Source organism: Condylura cristata, unplaced genomic scaffold, assembly GCF_000260355.1.
Source record: "Condylura cristata isolate star-nosed mole 26May11 unplaced genomic scaffold, ConCri1.0 scaffold00019, whole genome shotgun sequence".
In the NCBI taxonomy this organism is placed as follows: domain Eukaryota; kingdom Metazoa; phylum Chordata; class Mammalia; order Eulipotyphla; family Talpidae; genus Condylura; species Condylura cristata.
In genome coordinates, this window is record NW_004567120.1 from 39437756 (window position 1) to 39460052 (window position 22297).

Consider the following 22297-nt stretch of genomic DNA (forward strand, 5'->3'; position numbering starts at 1 on the left):
TTTTTGAAGATCTCTCTTTTGGTGTATTTTATTCGGGATACTTGCTTTGATAATGAAGGTGTCAATTTATATTCTCTAGTCTATCAGTGAAGTCACCTCGAAGCGAGCACACATGCTGATTGACATGCACTTTCGGAGTCTGCGCACTAAATTGTCCCTGATACTGAGAAATGAAGAAGCCAGCAAGCAGCTAGAGGTATGTGGCTTTCCCTAGCACTGCTTATAAGACCATTTAGAAATAACTACACAGCTAACAGAATTTGAATATGGGCAGCTTGTCCTTGGTTTATTGGTTCTTGGCAATTCCATATGTTCTGTAGTTTGGAAAATTAAATTGTACCAAACATGCTAAAGTTTTGTGCCTGGCTTTTCAAAATTAAGCAACAGTTTAACGTATCCTAAGGGATTTCTGGTCAATTCACTTTTACTAGAAGTTTGTCAAAACTGCTAATAAAATGAGGTAATGCTTCTCCCATATAACATGTTGTCATTATTAAAGTACTAGAGAGTATTTAAATATCTAATCATATTCCTTTCATTATGTATGTTTATCTCTGTTTAAAAGGGTATAGAGCTTCATTCTAATTGGTTGTCACTCTTTAAAACTCCTGTCTTCAGATTCCTGCCAGAGGCTATTTCCCTAACTTACTATTTCGTCTCTTAAGGTGCATTTTATCTACTTTTATTAATCTTCCAATAATGCTCATCACCATACATTTATTTTCATTTATAACTATCTGGTTACTTCCATCCATTGCCATAGACACTAAGTGGTTTTAAGCTTAATATGCCAACTCAAGTATATTACTGTTAAATTCCGGACGTGTCCTCGTCATTACTCATGTCATTAGAGGGAAAACACCATGCAGTTGAAATAGTAAAGACAAAAATGGAGTTCCAGTCTACATTTTCAGAGAGAAGGTAGTTAAGGTTGAATTCTTGCAAACCCCTGTGAAACTTGGTGCCTGCCACTTTGATGTGTGATTGCTGAGCTGTTAATAGGAGAGGAGAAATTCATCTCTCCTTTTGCTGCTTTTCCTTATGACCATGAAGGTCTGTTTAAAAGATTCTACTCTCATTCTTTCTTGATGTCCCTGTGTTCACAAGTTTGTGGTTTCTTTAGCAATTCTATCATATACTATAAGGCTAGAAGAGCCTCCTTATTTTCATTGAGTATTACAGAAACATACTCGTATGCCTCTTCTTAAACATTTAATTTTTCTTAAATGACATGTTATACCTTTGGCTTACTATTTACCAGTGGGTTTTCAATTAGAAGATTAAACCAGGTAAATAAACCCTGATAGATTTTATTACTCTGATCTATACCAGTGGTATTAATATTTTTAAAATTGTTTATAGTAGTTAGACTCATTTAATGATCAGGTGTGTTGATAACAAGAAACTAGTGTGCATGCCTATCTTCCTTCCCACACTACTAATATTAAAGAAATTCACATTCAGATAAGAAATTTCCATTTTTCAACATGAGCCACTAATATGTTTGGTTTTCATTAATGGCATGCTAGAACTAAACATTTAATTCTGATAATACTATTTTCAAAGAGCAATTATCCACAAGTTGGGGTGTCTGTAAATTGGTACCGTCATCACCAAATATTTGAAAGAATTAATCTTACTTGTGGATCCAGATCACAAGGTTTTACAGACTCTGATTTTATGATGCAGTTGCATATGTAAGATAAGATGTAAATCTTTGACATTCAGTAACCATTCAATTTATTGATGGTACAAATAATTTTTGTAGTTCTTTTTGTCAGGTTGAGTGGGTAGTAGAGTATTGTTTTAATTCTGTCACTTCATCAAAGGGATGTCTAGACCACTTTACATAGTGATAAATCATAAATGGCATTGTTTCTGGGGGGGGGGAATTTATATAGTAATATCCTTTAATAAGAATGAAGTGAAAATATAATTTTCTGTAAAGCTGATAATATGTTTTGTTTTTCTTTTTTTACTTAAATATATTGAGTCTGTCAGACCCAGTGAACTGGTCTTTATATGGGAACATCAGCTCTGCTTCTTAATTATCATTGATATCATTGGTTAACTAAGGCAGCCTTGCAAATAGGTTTCTCAAAAGTTACCTTGGAAAATTGTCAACAAGCTTTTTCATGTTACCAAAAAAAAAAAAAATCAAATGGCATAGACCTTCAGTAACCTACAAAATGTGTGTATGCTGATGCTATGGGAAATACTTGCTAAAACTTGTTAGTTTTCAACTGAAACTAATTTATAGGCCCCTAATACACAGGGTCAAAATAATTTACATGGCTGGCCTAAATATAATTGTTGTAATAGTTGGTAAAGGATACTGATCAGGTGTACATTTCTCTTCAGAGTTCAAGGCAACTTGCCTCAAGGTTTCATGAACAGTTTATCGTACGAGAAGATCTGATGGGTCTAGCTATTGGTACTCATGGTGCTAATATTCAGCAAGCTAGAAAAGTTCCTGGAGTCACAGCTATTGATCTAGATGAAGATACTTGCACATTTCATATTTATGGAGAGGTAAATATTTTGCTAGTTTTTGTTTTGTTTTGTTTTTGTTGGTTTTTTTTTTTTTTTTTTTTTTTTTGCTAAACTCACTGTTTCAGATTGTGCATCATTTATCTTGAAACATTACCCTCTCTTTATTAGGACCAGGATGCAGTGAAAAAGGCTCGAAGCTTTCTTGAATTTGCTGAAGATGTCATACAAGTTCCACGGAACTTAGTTGGTGAGTCAGAAACTGCTGTTGACACATACTACGAAAACAAAAGCTAGACATTTAATTTACACTGGTAGAATTCCATCTTCCTTCACTCAAGGGGTCACTTAATCAAAGCGTAATCTTTGAAATTGATCTGTTGCTAGAGTGTACAGAAAGTATTTGGTAAAATACTCAGATTACATTTGCAGAAGGTATGCAAAAGGTAATGCTTTATTTCAAAGCTACTGGTACCTGGGAGGAAAATATTTGCATAAGCCCTTCACTGTACATTGTACTCTTCTTTAAACTGAATGTCTTTCCACACACAGTGAATGCCATTTGGGAACTTTGCAGTTTGGAGTAGAGTGGTGTTTGCTTTCTTTTATGGGTCTGTAAAATTACAGTGTCCTTGATTGTGTTGGGATTGAAGGTCTGAAAATCTGTAGGTCATTTCAATCTAGTTCAGTCCCAAAGCTGCAATTCCCCTCCACTTCCTCCCTGCCCCCGGGCTCTCAGGCTTTCTAAAAACTGAGCAGGAGCTCTTTGTGTTGACTTGAGCGCCTGTCCTGTGACTCTCACCATCATGAGTGCAAGCAGACTCCTAGGGACTCTTCACTAGTCCTCTCAATTGTTCTTTAGTAGAACATAACAAAACAAGGTACAGTTTTAGTAGAACATTGCGTATGTTTGTAGTTTATGAGTAACATTGGGATGTACCGTCTACACTTTTTGTTTTAATTTGGTATTATGACTGGTAATAAGTAATGCATGCCTCTTGGAAATGTTCAAGAAGAAAACAAAGGCTTTCCGAGCTTTTTGTTCACATAGTTTCAGACCCACTTAACCTGCTTCTTTTTGGTCAACATTGAATAATAAATATGTTTCTGTGTCATTAGAAAATACTTGGAATGTTTTTCTCCCAAAGAAAATTAGTTTGAAGGTAAAGTATAAATACTAGTGAAACAGTGCAGAATTATTCAGCGATATACTGCAGACAACTGCAAGCCATGACTATGTGATGTTAGTGAGGTAACTTGCACACCAGTTGCATAGGAGGAAAATGTTTGTAACACTATCCTGATGACCTCATGATAAGGAGGCTGCACATGATGTTCTCCTTTTTTGTAGTTACGCAGCCTCATATATGGTATAGCTAGAAAAGTTATTTTAAATTTAAAAATTTCTTATACAATATAGCTAATAGACATTTTTTCAAAAGATTTCAGGTGGAAAGTTAGGCTTCAGGTAGAAAGTTGGGCATTGGTTTCATTAAAGAGTCTTACAGATGGTATGGTGGTGGGGAAAGTTCTTGGAGCGCCAGATCTAGAGTTCAGTCCCACTTAACTTTTTAGTGGCTGTTTGATCTTACACAACTGACTTAGGCTCCTTGAAGCTTATTTTCCTCACCTGTAAAACAAATGTGACAGTGTTCTCGTCAAAACTTGTTGTAATAGTTATATGGGAAGGTGTCTGACTGGATGTGTGTGTCTCCTGAGTTCTAAGCATAGTAAGGGACTCTAAATGTTAGCTCTCATTCTTTCCCCTTGTTCATAAATGATTTTATCTTGTTCATAAAGCAGAACTGAAGTAGCTGTTAATTTGTATTGAGAAATAACTGTACTGTAGCATTGGATTATTTGATTAAAAATAAATTTTACCTGTTACCTAGAAAGAAGATACCAGAAGGGATCTTTCATGAGAAAGGGTGCTGAAGTACAATGAACTTGTTTTTTTGTTTACAGTTATAAAATAGAAAATGTTGTGTCAAAGATTTCCCACCCCAACACAGGGAATGTTGGGAGTTTTCAGAAAGCATTTTTGTGTAAAGGTTGTGGCAGGCCAGATCTTTGGGGAAGTATGTAATGAGTGTTGCATGAGTTCTCTCTGAGTCCCACAGCATAATTATGATCACTTTATTTCTCACACTTTAATATGTATACGAATTTGTCTTTTCTACAAATTGGCTTGTTCTTCACCTACTTCAATAGTGAATGGTTTAATCAGTCAGCTACAGTTAAGACACTATACTTAGGATAGTTAAGATATGAATAGAAACACACCAAAGTCTTATTTTTATTGCTGCTAACTTATTTAGACCTTTATTAAAATTAGCATTAATTTATGAAAATATGTGAAATTAATATGAAAATTAGCATTAATCTGTAACAGATTATTTTACAGATTAAAAATAAATTGTGGGAACACTCCATGTAGCTCTCTTCTCCAACCCCACCTCCCTTTTCATTTGAAGAGAAGAGCAGAAATAAGTGACAAAATGACCTAGCTCAGGAGTTCTGATTCAGTGCTGGTGAAGGTGTTCCCTCACTGCTGACCAATCAGACAAGATGGTGAGAGTGATAAGGCCACCACACTGGTGCCAAGGCTGGTTCACTGTGAAGACCATCAAATCTTGGTGTGAGAAGGCTGCCCCTTGGGTTCTTACCTAGGGTTGGTGCAAAGCAAATCTTGGCTTCCAGTTTTCCCTTATCCCTTCCTTAGGTGAGGTGGTAAGAGAAGCACATAATGGACATGGCCAGTTCCAGGGTGCTTTGTAGGTATCTTGGAACACCCTTGGAATCGGATGTAAGTCACAGTCCTAGAATCAGTAGCTATTAACATTTGCAGTGCCTTGCTTTACTCTATGTGTGATGATGGCCCTGAAAAATAGTCATTTCCTGTTTAAGTATATAATTGGATTTTATACAGCGAGGGAAAGAATTGAGTGCCTATCCCTTCACTGGTATGTGAAGTCTTTGGAGTTTTAATAGATGTTATTGAATAATATTTAATTTTTGTTACTGTTTTGCTTTATCTTAAAATGTCTTTTAACTCTTTCACTTTTTAATATACTCATGTAATCTGTGAGTAATGCATAGGAGCACTACTCGATTAATGCATGGGCCTCAAGAATTTGTGCTTCTTTGAGATGTATATATATGTATATATACTTACTGAGATGTATATATACTTACTGAGGTCAATTTTAAAGCCTAGAGTGTATTTTGTAAATAGGACACAGAATTCCCAAAGAATTTACCATGGGCAAAGTAACAGACTTAAATCTGGCACAATCAGACAATTTATTTGAAATTGTCAAATAAATAAGCCAATGTATTTTCTATTATCTACTTTTTCCCTTAATTCCTTTTGTAAAACTTTGCAGAAAAAGTACTGCATATCACTGGACCAGCAAGTACTGAAGTGGTCCTGTTTATAAAAATAAGAACCTATCCCTGCGGGGATTACAAATGAGATGGTTAAAAAAAAAAAAATGTACAAAATGATGTAAAAATAAACTGTTATAAAAAATTAAAAAAAGAACCTATCTTTGAACTGCCTACAAAATTTAAAATTTCCCATCCATCACATGAGTACTCATTAACTCTACTACCTGCTTGTCTGAATTTAAACAACAATGACCTAATAAAAACAGAAAGCCAGTTTAATTCCCTTGGAAAATTCAGCTCTGGTTTTGAGGTCTCATAGTCTGATATGCCTACAAATTCCTTTACAGACACCTGTGCATACTTGCCTATGTATGTGTGGCCTTTGAGGCAGTGCTCTGCCTTTTGGTCAGGTTGCTGCCTCCTGATTGCCTCCCATCAACTCTTGTTTCTTTGAGTATTGGCTTTCAAGAGGCAGTGAGTAGCTGGACCCAGGCGCCAGTAACTGTGTGTGTGTGTGTGTGTGTGTGTGAGAGAGAGAGAGAGAGAGAGAGAGAGAGAGAGAGAGAGAATAGTTCACGGTGGGGTAGGGTGTGCTTACTGGTTTGATGTATGTTTTTCAAAAAAAATCAAACGTGAATTATTCTTTTTTTGACTTAGGCAAAGTAATAGGAAAAAATGGAAAACTGATTCAAGAGATTGTGGACAAGTCAGGAGTTGTGAGAGTGAGAATTGAGGCTGAAAATGAGAAAAATGTTCCACAAGAAGAGGTATGTTCTAGTGAATATGTTCCTAGTTTGCCCAGTGAAACGTCAAAGTTTTTGTTTGCTTTACTTGACACAACTAATTTAGAGGTCTCTGTAATATGCACCTCATGTGAATGCCAGTGAGTGCTCTCATATGCACAGCTTCTCTCCTCCAAAGCAGTGACTTGGGATCAGTCACCTTTACCCCTTTACATGTGATTTTTCAGTGAAAATTTAAAATGGGTCATCATGAAGGGGAAAATTGTAAAAAGTACTTCTCAGATATCAATATTGCTGTCAGACAAAATTGGGACACAGGTTACATTTTCTAGCTTTACTCTTCCGCTGCTGTAGTTTTGTGTATGTGTGTTGATTTTGTATACTTCACATTTTTTCTGGGCATAATATCCCAATTTTTAAATTTGATAATCCTCACTTTTATCTTCACAAATAAATGCTTTTTGGCGGTGACCTTTTTTTTTTTTTTTTTAAAGATTTATTTATTTATTCATACAGAACTGGGGTACAGGCCAGAGGCTCAGGGGCGGTGAGAGGCTTCACCAGAGACAGAGTGGGGAGCAGAACAGGCAGATCTACGAAGTACACTGCTGAGGGAAGCAGCGGGCGGGTCAGGAGAGGTCTGGCTTGCCATGTGGTCTCCTCCGGGGCAGGTGGCAGGCGGGAATCGAACTCATGCGGAAGTGGCCTCAGATTCTCAGTGCTGCGCTTTAACCCGCTGCGCCACCAGGGAGGGCCCTTGGCGGTGACCTTTTTAAAAATTAATTTATTTATGCCATACAAGAACTGGGGTGAAGGTCAGAGGTGTGTGGGGAAGGGGTTGAGTGGATTCACCAGAGACAGAGTGGGGAGCAGAACAGGCAGATGGACGAAGTACACTGCTGAGGGGAGCAGTGGGGGAGACAGGAGAGGTCTGCTGTTCCCTGTGGGTCACTCCTTGGCCAGGGATTGAACTCATGCTGCAGTGGCTATGGATTGCTTCATAGTGCTGTGACTTAACCTCTTGAGCCACCAGGGAGGCCCAATTGTGACTTCTAAAGTATGTGTGGGAGTAGCAGACTGATGAGGTGCTCTTCTGTGCTGATTCAGATCTTGGTCTCCCCAAATCGCTCATTTTCACATGTTGTCCAGCCCTTTTTTGTGAAAAGGTTCTTTTTCTTTTTAATTGATACAGTACAGTATTTTGTTTGGTGTGTGTGTGTGTCCATGTCCTTCTTATCCCCCCCAAATTATAATATTGAGGTGAACTACATTTACATCTTTGATTCTGCTGCATGAGTTACAGGTTCAGATCTCTACAGACATACTTGTGCACTTTCATACACTGCCCACTTCCACTGCCCAACTATCCTCTACCACATTCCCCTGGGCCCTTTCTAGCCTTGCTTCCTCTACTCCACCTCCTTCCACCTGTGGTTGCCTCAGTCAGAAGCTAAGAGTTTATCATTGGTTTGGTTTTGATGGACCTTTTGCTGTGTTCCACTGTATTCCACATGTAAGTGACACCATCTGGTGTTGTGTGTCTTTCTCCTTCTGATTTGTTTCACTTAGCATTGCCCTCTCCAATTCCATCCATGAACCATGGATGGAAAACATTCTTTTGGATGAAGCTAGGCCTTTTAGGACTTTTATTGCATAATTTTTGCATTTTCTAATTTTTTTCTGCCAAAAACTGTTTATCATTTATATTCTAAAAATATGATCAGTAATGCAATGATGGAGCTAACTACAGTATTTTTAAATTGGTCCTATTTTTCTCTTTTGTATTTTGTGTTTTTACCAAGGAGATTATGCCACCAAATTCCCTACCTTCCAGTAATTCAAGGGTTGGACCTACTCCCTCAGAAGATAAAAAACATATAGATATAAAGGAGAACAGCGCTCATTTTTCTCAACCTAACAGTACAAAAGTCCAGAGGGTAAGAAATATTTGTCACTTTGAATTATACTAAAAGTATTTTCTTTGGCTAAAATGTCGCAATTGGTGTTCCGTGTGTTTTCTCTGGTCAGGCTTATAGGCTAACAATGTTCTATTTATTTCAAATCTGATTGCCCCCTTATGCGATAATTCAAACCAAAGTGATACCTGCTTTTCAGTTTATTCACAGTGACAAATCTTATGCTGTATGCATAAAACACGGGGTTTAATGGTCATGTTTTTCTTTTGAGGGAGGACATTTATTCCTCCCTGCTGTTATCTCTTGAAATGTTTAGGGTTTTAGTAGCCAAATATACCTTCTGAGATGCACTACTTAGCTTCTGTGCCCGTATCTTAGAGACTGGTTTTCAGAATTTGGGATAACCTATTCATAGGTGGCTGGGTAGTCCTGCGTTCAGCTTCTGTGTACCATTCGTTATAGTTAATGACATCACTTGCATTCCTATTCTGCTTTCGGTGTTAGTGGTTTCATCCGTTGTAGCAGGAGAATCCCAGAAAGCTGAACTCAAGGCTTTGCAGGTAGGAAAACATTCCTTAAAAAATACATTGTAATTTCATACTTACTGTTTATTCCGAAGACTAGAAATGATCTTCAGGGTGTGGGGATGCTGGAGCAGCGTTGGTAGGTATATGGATCCATTACCCTGGGGAGAAAGCTCACATCTTCCCTGTTCCTTACAAGGCTTTTCTTTCACAGTCTCCTGTCCAGTATCATTTCTCACTCCTTCACTTGCATTCCAGAGAAGCTTCCACCATAGTGAAGTACTAAAAGTGTTCTAAACTGTCACACATTGTCGCTTCTAGATGTGACACACATTTCCTCAGCCCAGAGCACTCTCTCATCCAGCTTGTGCCTCATTTTGACTTGACTGTTTGTATAGCTTTCCTTGTGTACTTGCCACACATCCCCACCCCCAACTGGCTCAAGCGCTTTCTCCCTTTCACATCACCATGTTCATCCCCATATTCACCCCCATCGAACACGTACTACGTTAACATTTACTTGAAATCCTCAGCCCCGTTGTGAGGTTCTTAAGAGCAGGGCTCCCTACTGGCCATTGAGAGCTATTCGTGGAGAAACTGTTAGGAAAGGCAAACTGTGTATGGTATAAGGAGGAACGTTATTGCAGGTGGGTGTTCCCCTCCACTGGGCAGCCCAGATTGCACCTAGTACAGGGAATTGCTTTTCTTGACATCCATGTTGAAGGTGGCCACCATTCTGCTCTTTGCTGCCTTCGTGTTAATTGATTCTCCTGGCCCATCAGCCACGTGCTTGAATGAGAGTACCACTGGGGCACGCGGACAGATGGCAGCTTCAAAGAGAAATGATTTTCCCCAACGTCATCCTACCTGAGTCTGTGTGACATAGGGCTTCAAAGCTTATTCTGGTCACATGTGCTCCAGCAGGAAGGGCACAGCTAACTGCTTTGTAACAAAGTCGTCTTGGGCAACGACTCAACAATCAAAAATGTTTCCGAGAAAAGATGTTATCTACACGCTAATTATTTCCATAGCTTGTATATTGTTTGATGGAAAAAATTCGTCTAAAGTCCCCACAGATTTTCTGTGGCACCTGACTCTTCAGGTGGTCGTGCTACTAGGAAGTATTGCTTTACCTGCCAGGTGGAGGTCAGTCTCCCGACAGTTTCTAATTGTTCAGTTTTGTTCCCCATCGACAGCCACAGTCCCGTGGAAGGAAAAGGAAAAGAATCTACCCAAGCCCCATATGCCTTGGCAGATGGGGGTGTGCTGGACCGAGCGGCCTAGAGCAGCCTGCGGTAGTCTCGCCTCCCAGCGAAGGCTCTATACAGAAGAGGGGGATTTTGTAGCAGGATTTTTTTTGGCTTCTCGCACTTAGAAACTTCACCTGGGAAGGTTATGGTTGCCTCAAAGCTACTGTCTGCCTTTTGTAGGTTGCTTGTGAAGATCAGCAGCCATGTGGATGACCGAATATTCTCAACTTTGTCGTAATGGCCAGATGTTAGCTTGCACAGCCATGGCTAAGTTTCCCTATAACTTATGACAAAGGATAGTTGTATTCTCATGTATACTGATGACTGAGAAGAATACATTTTTATTCCTTTTCAGAAATTATCCCTACGTAAAAAGTAGTGTTAAAAAGCAAACTTTTGATGATTCAAGCTTTTACAGTTTTCAGAGTTCATCATTGAAATTTATTTGGGCTAAATGTAATGTTTATCAATATACCTAGTTTTTCCCCTCACAGACTACTTGCTCAGTACACTTCAATATATTCTAATTTAGGTGTCTTGTTTATACTCTGCTGACTTCGCAAAATAGATTTAGTTTCTCCTTTTGTACTCCAGTATCTAAGTTAATTCTTTAAAATGCAATCCAGATAAAACCTGTGGTAAATGAGTATAATAGTATTCCTTTAGTTTATGCGTCTTATGTTAAGGCTTGTGAAGTTGCTATATTACTCTGTCCTTATTCACAGTAAATGTATAAATTAAGCCAACCACTACTTTTTTGGTCATGTTTTGATTCCAGTTTTCGGCAGATATTTGTGTGCCTACTGTTTGTAGGACCCGGTGCTAGGGATGGGATTGTGATTCTTTGCATTGTGCTTTTTTTTTTTTTCCCAGATGAAGCCGTCATTCATTTTATAGGATTATTGTCACTTTTTTTTTTCCAGGGTATGGTACCATTTGTTTTTGTGGGAACAAAGGACAGCATCGCTAATGCCACTGTTCTTTTGGATTATCACCTGAACTATTTAAAGGTGAGAACAGGAAGATCTTTACCTTGTAATCCTTTCACACTAAAATAGTAACTCCATAGTAAGTCTTTCAGCAGCTAGGGTTCATTTTAGGCTGTGCATTATTACAATGAATGACCTATAGAAGGTAATAGAGAAAATATTTTGTCTAGCTTGTTATATCCCTTCTTAAGTATCAGCATCCCAGTTCTCAATACATTCTATTTCCCATTATTCTTTTGTTAAGCTCATTCATTCAGTTTAAGTAATCTTGCATATAGTTTTTCATCCACTTGATCCTTGGAAGAGACTTTGCAAGTTTTTTCCAGGCTAAATTTTGTGTCTGTGTAACACTTGCCTTTGTCTCCCTTTTATGTTAGTTACATCAAGGAAATCCCAGCCTTTTCTGAAGTCCTCTGTTTAAATGTTTAATCGTAGCTATTTCTCTATACTGCTATGTAAAATATAAATGATTCGTGTCTTCTTACAAATACGCGTTTTAGTTAGTGTTTGTATAACTGTGCCCCTAGATTGCACACGGGAAGGCGGGAGCCAGGAGGCTGCCAGACATGAGGGAAAGAGCACTGGGTTGGCACCTGGCCACTTGCTTCTGGTCTCTACTGCCGTGAGCTAGCCATGTGGCTTGAGGCTGGTTACTTTCCTAGATCAGACTGGATGTCTTTCCAGTCTTGGCCAGAATTTTCTATAATTTCATGAAATGAAATCTTCATATCACTTTTTAGTAATTATTTCTGCCCAGGTGTATGAAAATTGTAACTGGGACTAAGTAGTGTTTCCAAAGTAATCCAAGTTTCCATTTTATTTATGGCTATGCTCTCAAGAATTTTTTCTAACTTAGTCAAAAGAAAATAAAAACAATTTCCACTTGTATGCAAATAAGGAAGGAAAAGTACAGTAGCCAGGCATTCCTCTTATTTTTACAGTCAGTTAATAATTGAAAGTGGGAAGGTTTCATCCAGCAAGGTTTGCATGGATAGGATACCCCTATGAGTTGCTTATTTGTTTTTGTCTTATAGTTTGTTTTTGTGTAATGTCTTGTATGTGTTTTTCTCCACAGTGTTAGCTTTAAAATTATGAACACCTGGAGAGTTAGGGTTGTGTTGTATTAGTCTCTTTTGACTAATACTTTTCTTAGAACTTTTGATTTGTTCTTCACAATTTAGTATCTTATTTTGGTTACCAGCAGCTCTCCTGTTGCCATTCTTTCCATCATCAGATCTTCCCTTGGTTGGGCCTGGCATCTCTCACCAAAAGGTGACTGCTTTGCCCCAGTGGGATAATGTGTACTGCTATTCTGTTTGCAAGAAACGCCCATTCCATGAGTTTTTACTGTACTTTTAGAGTAAGTCGCTCACTCAGCTGCAGTCTGTTTTGCACAAGTTCTTTGTGAAACAAATTGTAGTTCAGAGCATAGATGAAACTCACCTAGGTCCTTTTTTTTAGAAGCTGCCTCAACCAAGCTTTTAGGAACTTAACTTCACAAGGGCTTCTCCAATTAGGTTTCATGTTGAGAGTCCCAATTACAGCTTTTGCTTAAGTGAAACAGCCTGGCACTAGTGTTATAAGGTCCAGTTCCCTGTAGCCAGTACATGGGCAGATTTGAAGGACAAGGGTCAAAATCTGGCTCTTTTCTGGATCAGATAGAACACACAATGGGAAACATTGTGTGCAAGGTCTGTCAGCAGACCCTAGTTTTATGTTTTAGTCAGTGGAATTGATTCTCTTTATCATACTTGTTCTATCAGATTTGTAGTCAACAGGTTTTAAAGGCATGATGTGAGACCACACTGTTCTTGACAGCTATGAAGTAGAAACCCCCCCCACCCCATATAATGAATATATGCGTTTTCAGAAAAGAATTGTTTCTTAATTGCATAATCACATCCAAATCAAATGTTTTTTTAATATATTAACTGGCGAATATATTTCAATAAGATTATATATAATGTGTAATTTTTTAAGGTTAGTTCATTAAGCCTTAAATGTCATTAATCTGTATTCATACATTTAGAATTGTTGTATTCAATATCCTGTCATCAAAAGGTCCCAAAGTTGGCATATCTGATGCTTTAGCAGATTCTATTAGATAATAGTGCTGAATCAAACAGCTTAAAATTCTATTCAGTATAATTTTAATGCTGAATATTTTTGTTCTGTCTCTAATTCTGGACATCAATAATCTGTTACCTGTAGTAAGTTTCTTTTTAAGGAAACCATTCGATTTTCTGATAATTTTGTGTAACTGTTTACTATAAATTTAGAGCTGAAATAGAAATATTTCTAGTATACTTTTTATCTGATGCAAAGGAGAAAGGTATTATTAAGTAAAATGTCAAATTATTTTTACTGTTATCTTGTATATTTTAAATAGGAAGTAGACCAGTTGCGTTTGGAGAGATTACAAATTGATGAGCAGTTGCGACAGATTGGAGCTAGTTCTAGACCACCACCAAGTCGTACAGATAAGGAAAAAAGCTATGTGGCTGATGATGGTCAAGGCATGGGTCGAGGTAGTAGACCTTACAGAAATAGGGGGCACGGCAGACGCGGTCCTGGATATACTTCAGGTACAAACTAAGCATTTTCCTCAGTAACTTTATCTGTTCCTAGACTTAATAGCTGCTAATCGCTAATATTCATTAGAACCCCATTATCTAACAATTTCTCACTACATGGTTTCCAAATCCCAATGGGTCAAATTGTGTTGCAAGAGACATGCAGAATAAAACCTGATGATAACACAGAGTTCACAGGGCAGGTGTGATTTCTGTCCATGTTCTGACTGGGGATGGATTTGCTTAAGCCCTCGTGTGTTAATGACTTTCGTAAGGCCTTTCCTGATTTTATTACTGTATAGCCAAAACCTTTTTCATTTGTGTACTGTGGCTCATTTTTTGTCAGGCATGTGCTGGTCATACTTGCTGGATGGACTGTGTAAATCAGGGGTCTGCATCCTGTGGCTCTCAATGAGGTGATTTTGAGTGGCATGGCCAAAGTCAGCCCTAGGCACAGTCAAAGAAGTAGGCGAAGTTTCTCTTTGCCTCCCCAGCTCTTCTGTCAGTGCTTCTTTCTTCTCTCCCAGTACCTTTCACTGAACGCTGCCCCTACCTCCCAGTACCTACTGTCTTTCTTACCCAGCTGTGTATCTACTATATAACTTGCTAATGATGGTATCAGGTATGATCCATTTCACAACTATTTGCATTTCAAAAAGTAACTCTTTAAGATGGCAAAGCCTCCAAAACCCACAGGAATGAAGCTAGAATGGTGAAGCTATAATTGGCCCTTAGCTCCAACAGAGAAAAAGAAAGGTAGTAGAGTTGATGTTCTGGAGTGGGGGAGAGATACTTACTCTTAAGGCCAACCTTGACTCTTAACAGCTAACCCCCCTACCAGTAGTCAGTTCTTTTTGCCAGTGAAGTGTCCCACCTTACCATGGGACCATCTCCTGCCCCCTATATCATAATCCGGGCATAAGGAGTGATTACAGTAATTCCTTTATTAATGAGAAATGATTCCATTGGGAGGGGAAAGCTGTGAGCCAAGCTTCAGGCAAGCATATCCCCCTTCAACTAGGTCCAGTCCCTGATCACACAAGAGACCCTTCCTTGTTGCTATAGTGGTCTTCTTTACCACCCTGTCAGGTGACTAAAAAGGTATAGGTTCCCTTCTCTCCCTGGGCCAAAAGGAACTCTTTATAGAGGTTTTGTTAACCGAGGTATTGCATTTAACTATTGTAGACAAGTTCCCTCCAGAGAGTGCAGATGTTAAAGGAGCACAGCTGCTTAATGCTTTGCCATGCTCAGGATTGTGGCATAATCACTTAGATGACTAGTAGAGTATCTTTTGACATTTTAAGTGAAAACCAAAGATGTAACCTAAGTTGCCTCAATATTATGAAACCCTTTGTTTTGAATTTAAAGTAATTCGTTTTTAAAAATGAAAGGTGATAATACTCTTTGGGCTTGCAAATTGGGCAGAGTATTGGATTACCCCTGAAACATCTCTGGAAGCTTCTGTTAACCTAACTTTTTTTTTTTAAGTCGGACAACGGTATATAACTTTTAACTCTCGATAGGAACTAATTCTGAAGCATCAAATGCTTCTGAAACAGAATCTGACCACAGAGACGAACTCAGTGATTGGTCATTAGCTCCAACAGAGGAAGAGAGGGAGAACTTCCTGCGCAGAGGGGACGGACGGCGGCGTGGAGGTGGAGGAAGAGGACAGGGAGGAAGAGGACGCGGAGGTGGCTTCAAAGGTACAGAGCTTTCCATGTAAGAAATGGGTGAACTTTGAGAGCAGTAAAGCTCTGCGGCCCACCGTGCTAATTCCATGACATTTTACCAAGAGCTGCTTGTACTGTTGAGTGCCGACCACCACTGAAAGGCGCAGCTTTTCTCTCGTGTGGTAATTGACAGACTTGACAGCCTTTTCCCCTGTGCTTCATCTAGAACTTATGAATAAACAGTTACCTAGCTTAGTTTCTTTGGGGTTCTCAACATAGTACCTGCTAAATCACTAAAACTGATCTTTGACACCGTTGATTTGACTTGCAACACCTGCAGCATGATTTGTTTCTTAATAGTCTGCTAGGTTATTAACTAGTAGGTAACTGGAATCATTTGGTTGTTGACTGCATTTTAGATGTTGTGGTTAGTCTGAATAAATTGGAGGGTGTGGGAATAAAGAACTTCCAATAAACATTTCAATTTCAGTAATGGTTGAACCTTTTGAAAATGTCCCTACAGGAAACGACGATCACTCCCGAACAGATAACCGTCCACGTAATCCCAGAGAGGCTAAGGGGAGAACAGCAGATGGCTCCCTTCAGGTAAACCCATGTGCTGCTTGCATCTCCGTTGTTTCGTTTGTGGTAGCTCGAGATTTGTGAGTCGAGTTTATTTTCACTCACATTCAAAGGTTATACATTTGATTTTATGAAACATTTTTCTTTCAGTGTTACAGTTGTAGGCAATCTTAGTCCTGCTTGACAAATACACAAGACTTTTCAGAGATTATGCAGTTTAACTGCATTTGTCAAGACTTTGACAGCCACATTATAACTTTAATACCACATTGGCCACAATATGGCCCCTCCTCCAGAAGAACGTTATGGAATGTGCTAAAAGACCTGAGTAAACCCTGTGGGTCCCTCGTCCCCTGACTTGCAGGGATAGGGCGTCCCCTTTGAGTGGTAAGGAAAGGCAGGTGTATGTCTCACAGGTAATACTCGTGACAGGACTGATGCTAATCAGCTAGTATCTGGCAAATCAGCCAGCTGCTTGTTCACAGCCAGTCTCTATTGTGAGAATCCTTTCTCCATTTCTCATCAGCTGTGCTGATGAACCCATCGTTAATAAATTTGAAATTTACCCCTAAGCATATCCAGACACCTTTGCTAAGTGTTTTGTGTTGTTTTATCTCATTTAATCTTTCAGCAGCCCCCTGAGGTAAGTAGTTCTATTATTCCATTTTATAGGTGTCAATTAACTGAACTTAGAAAGACACCGTCTTTTGCCAGTTGCCATATAGTCTGCAGTGGAGTGATGTTTGAACCTCATTCAGTGTCTGATTCCCAGAACACTGTTTTCTCCATTTCTACTTTATATTTTTAAGCCAAGCAGTTAGGGCTCCTCCTTGACCACAGAATGTATCAACATCCAAGATGAGTGAAAGATACCTTTCTTAAGAGCAGACAGTTCATGACAAAATATGTGCTAGAATCCATAGCAGTTCTAAGTAGGTGCTAACTCCTGTTGGGTTCTTAAGGACCAGCATAGGAAAGATCTTAGACCTAGATGAAGATTATTGAAGTGATATATGTGCCTGTGTTTGACAGAGGTGTTTAAGACATTTATGTACCAGTTGTTTAACTTCCTGCAAACTGAAATATTAGATGAACAAGGCGGTCTGACCACTTTGGTTTAAAAATCCAGTTATATATTTTTTAAAGATTATTCATACAGAACTGGGATACAAGCCAAAGGTACAGGGGGTGGTGAGAGGTTTCACCAGAGACAGAGTGGGAAGCAGAACAGGCAGATTAATGAAGTAAACTGCTGAAGGGAGCAGCAGGCGGGTCAGGAGAGGTCTGCCGCGCCATGTGGGTCACCTCCGGGGCTGGGGATCAAACTTGCACTGAAGTGGCTATAGCCAGCTTGGAGTGCTGCATCCAAACCACTTGTGCCACCAGGGAGAGCCAGAGTTATACTTTATAATTGCACTTATAATCAAGATGGAACACCAAATAAAAAGGTGTTTTCTATGTACCCATGAGAATAGATCCAAATGAAAACACTGAACCCTGCTGACCATGCATTTGAAATTTTCACCCATGCCTAACACTTAGCACATTCTGAAATCACAGTGAAGCATTTTGAGATAAATATAGCATTTATTTTAAAGCACATAAAGATTTATAATTGTGCTAGGCCCATTGGTCAACATTATCTTCCTTTTCTACAACATCTGAAATTCTCTTGGAAATGTTTAAGTGCTCACTGTTGGCATTAAAAATATTATGCAAATTTTTCAATATTATCTCCTAATTGGATTCATCTCTACATTCTTCTAAGATTGTAGTCGTTATAGAAACTAGTATCTTCAAATTTCCCTTTACTGACTGGCCTTAGTGTTTAGACAGAGTTCAAGTTCTACTGTATTTTTCTACTCTAATATTATGGGAGCTCTCAGGAGAAAGACAATCTTAACCATGGTAATATATAAAAGTAAACTAAAGGTTAATTAATATGTGAATTGAGTCATTAACCTGGGAAAGTTGGAAGAGCTAGATCTTAGAAGGTGTTTCTCCTCATGGGTTTCAAAATCTTTGAAAAATCGCCTATTTTTTAGTTCTAGCATTATAGAATTCTGGTAATCATTTATAATAATTCACTTTATTTGCTTGTTTCTCACTGTTTTATCCTGCTTAGAAGACAACAGTAGCGTTCTGAGTATTTAATCTAAGTTTGGACGCAGTGAGATGACCAATGTGTTCCAGTGACAGAAGAAGAGTATTTTAAAATCACAGACCAAATAAAGATCTTGCTTGACCTTGATTTCTTGTACTTCTCTATTCTTACCTCCATTTTCCCTTTTAATGTGGAATTTACACTTCAGTCTTAAATTTCATGTCAGGCCAATGACAGATTACACTAGGCTATATAGTCTGTGTATATAACAACTGTAACTTGTTTTAGATCAGAGTTGACTGCAATAATGAAAGGAGTGTCCACACTAAAACATTACAGAATACCTCCAGTGAAGGGAATCGGCTGCGCACGGGTAAAGATCGTAACCAGAAGAAGGAAAAGCCAGACAGCGTGGATGGGCAGCAGCCCCTTGTGAATGGAGCGCCCTAAACTGCGTCATGCTGCAGTTGCATTTTCCTAGACCGTTTCCGTACTTCTTATTCCATGTTAGAAAACTTTGTTAGGCCAAAGACAAATAGTAGGCAAGATGGCACAGGGCATGAAATGAACACAAATTCTGTTAAGAATTTTACTTTTTTTGGTTTTGGCCATAAACAGCAATTTTCAGGTTTGCGCAAAAAGCTATCTCAAAATTTGGAAATCTTGCCCCTAAACATACTTAGCACTTCAGAACAGAATTTTGGGTGTTTTTTTTTTTTTTAAGTGCTGCTGAGCAGTGATACTCTTTATTAATTTGGACCACTTCCCTACATTGGTGAGAACTCACCACTATGTTTTCAGTTATTCTGAAAAAAAAAAAATAGCATTTATAGTAACCAAACTTCTGTTTCCAATCTTATATAGAAGTCTCCATGAACTACTATGTCATTTCATGTCCTGTGTCAGTTTATGTTCTGGTCCACTTTTTCAGTATTTTAGTGGACCTTGGGATGTGTGTGATGTGACATTTGTCATTTTCATTAGCAAAAAAAAAAAAGTTGTATGATCTGTGCCTTTTTTATATCTTGGCAGGTAGGAATATTATATTTGGATGCAGAGTTCAGGGAAGATAAGTTGGAAACACTAAATGTTAAAGATGTAGCAAACCCTGTCAAACATTAGTACTTTATAGAGGAATGCATGCTTTCCATATTTTTTTCCTTACATAAACATCAGGTTAGGCAGTATAAAGAATAAGGACTTGTTTTTGTTTTTGTTTTGTTGCACTGAAGTTTGACAAATAGTGTTATTGAGAGGGATGTGTAATTGTTCTGTATAGACAGAAGAAATAACTGTCTTTTCATTTCAGAGAGGCTAAACTGCTTTCAACGCGGAGTAAAATTGTCCTGGTTGAAAGTTAGTAGGACATGCCTGCTCTTTGGCCTGATGACCAATTTTAATGTAGAGCCTTTTTTTCTTTTGCCCTCCCCAAGTTTTGTGAAGTTTTTCATATTTTAATTTCAAGCTTATTTAGGGGAGATAGGAAGGTCATTTCCATGTGTGCATAATAATCCTGTGAAGTACAGGTGCTTTGTCTAAGAAACATTGGAAGGAGGTGAAATGTTTTGTGAACTTTGAAATATTAGGTCTAATGGATAAGCAGAATTGGAAAGCAGACTATGATTGGTTAAGAAATAATACTTCTGTTTCTTTAGATTTTTTTTTTTACGCATTGGGTTTTGATTTTGAAGGGTTTTTTTTTTTTTTAATGAATGAACTTTACTGAGGAAAAATATGTGAAGGACCTTCACCTTAAGATGTTATATTTTTCTTACAAAATAACTCCAAGTCGGGGTGCCACTGAAACTGTACAGAGCCGTCCAGACCGAAGTTCTGCCTCTGATGTACTTTGTGAGTTTTGTTTCTTTGAATTTTCATTTTACAGTTATTTTTCCTTGCATACAAATAAGCATATAAAAATGGCAACAAACTGCACATGATTTCAAGAATATTAAAAAGTCTTTTAAAAGTATTGCCAAAATTAATGTTGATTTCTAGTTATTTATTCTGGGAATGTATAGTATTTGAAAACAGAAATTGGTACCTTGCACACATCATCTGTAAGCTGTTTGGTTTAAAATACTGTAGATAATTAACCAAGGTAGAATGACCTTGTAATGTAACTGCTCTTGGGCAATATTCTCTGTACATATTAGCGACAACAGATTGGATTTTATGTTGACATTTGTTTGGTTATAGTGCAATATATTTTGTATGCAAGCAGTTTCAATAAAGTTTGATCTTCCTCTGCTAAATTTGATGTTGATGCAATCCTTACAAATGATTGCTTTTAAAATTTTAAGATAGAAGAAATCTATAGAAAGTGTTCTGTTACAAAATGTAACTGTTACCATTGGCAATTTCACGTCATAGGAAGTTAGGCATTATCTACCAACTTTCAAGAACTTGATCTTGTTTAATAAGGTGAAAAAAATCAACAAAATGGTACAAAAGCACATTGTGCCATCACAATATGCACTAAGTCTCTTTTTTTACAATGGCTGAATTCAGCAAGGCGCTAACTTGCTTAAATGTGAATTACTAACTTCTAAAACTGTAATTTGATTCACATGTTTTCAAATGGAGTTGGAGTTGATTCATATTACAATATTTGTGTACTAAACGTGTATGTTTTTGAGTTCAAAGTCATGATGTTTTTAAAATCTTATTAAAGTTTCAAAAATCTGGATTGTTTATCTATATGTAAATTTTTATTAAAAAGTTGCACTTATGAAAAAGTAAAAAATCAGTCTGACAGATGTTTGCTCCTGGTTTTACCTGTCTAAATATAACCAACCATAACAATATGTGGGGGGAGTTATCTATCATGCAGAAGCCTGTATGCCTTGCAAAAAATCTTTCATGCACACTTGTTAAAAGTACAGGTACTTGAAATTAATTTCCAAATCTCAAATTATAAAATGTCAACACCAGTTGTGTAGGATGACACTAAACTATATTAAACGCACACTTCTGTCTGTACATGTAAACATTCCCTGCAGTTTGGGAAATATTAAATATGTGTGTGTAGTAAAATCCTTTTTCATGTTATTAATTAGTTAAAGACAGGCTTGTGGGTGGCGGTGTCACTGTTATGGTCACTTGAAGGAACCCTGGCAACCCTGGCACAGCGTAGAAAGGGGTACAGAGAGATGCAGCAGTGTTTAAAGTCAAAACTGGTGTTAGAGTCCAGAAAGATCCATTGATGCAGGATAGACTCATCAACGGTGGTTGGTTATTTTCCAGAAAAATCTCTTTTCTGCTTTTCTTGTTCATGCTGATAACTTTCCTGGTTCTCGGCTACCTGCACTGTCAAGCAGTCCAGAGCTGCTGAGCACAGTCCTTTAGAGGTGGTGGGTAGAAGTGATCTCTTTTAAGGAGTTTGCTTCATTTCACCATGTTTTCAGGGCTGCACCTGTCTGTTGGCAACAGGCTTATGTCTCATTTGCTTTCACCCGGGCATTTCACACATCTGATCATAGCCTTCAGGCAGCTAGTAGTTAAGAACCAGCACCACCACTCCTGAGGTCTTTACTGGCTTGACACCCCCCCCCCTTTTATTGGGGGCTATTTAGACATTTTCTTGCCCTTTCTCAGAACTTGGGAAGAAGAAATGGGGAAATCACTTTTTTAATGCTAAGGGATTTGGTTAGTATAGCAACAAAGTCTTTGGAGGATGCGCTTGTAAATCATTTAAGCCTAAAGTTCAAAACAGACTGTTTAAAGGCCTTCCTGCCGTACACTTATTTACAGGAGCAGGTTGAAAACTGGAAGGCAAGCTGCCTGTTGGATATGGTTACAGGAGTCCTGGAAATTAGTATGTATTCTTAATTCAGGGCAAGGCAACTTGAATGGCTTATACTAAGACAGAAGAAAAAGTAGTTGCGGTATTTCTTCAAGTGTAAAGTTCTTTTAGTAAATACTGTGGAGACCAAGACCCTATAGGATACAAACTGAGTATAGCTGCTTAAGGATTATATACCATTACGAGATGAAAATGCACATAGATACTATTCAGTAGAAAGGGGCAGACGCCACGCTTTACCAAGGCCTGCGGTTGTCC

General features: G+C 38.2%; 1 protein-coding gene across 7 annotated transcripts in view; it reads left to right on the forward strand.

The window, feature by feature from the left end:
- FMR1 (fragile X mental retardation 1) overlaps positions 1-20972 on the forward strand; it is a 39573-nt gene extending 18601 nt beyond the window's left edge. The window contains exons 7-16 of one of the 7 annotated variants that reach the window (XM_004685858.2): positions 80-196; positions 2362-2532; positions 2662-2740; positions 6538-6647; positions 8426-8560; positions 11237-11323; positions 13692-13887; positions 15474-15581; positions 16072-16154; positions 18523-20972. In XM_004685858.2, coding sequence (XP_004685915.1) covers positions 80-196; positions 2362-2532; positions 2662-2740; positions 6538-6647; positions 8426-8560; positions 11237-11323; positions 13692-13887; positions 15474-15581; positions 16072-16154; positions 18523-18684 — 1248 coding nt within the window. In that variant the 3' untranslated portion in view covers positions 18685-20972. Of the gene's footprint in view, positions 1-79; positions 197-2361; positions 2533-2661; positions 2741-6537; positions 6648-8425; positions 8561-11236; positions 11324-13691; positions 13888-15398; positions 15582-16071; positions 16155-18255; positions 18479-18522 lie in introns of those variants that run through there. The other 6 variants (XM_004685856.2, XM_012727182.1, XM_012727181.1 and 3 more) reach the window with 6 other exon arrangements.
- The last annotated feature ends 1325 nt before the right edge of the window (positions 20973-22297 follow it).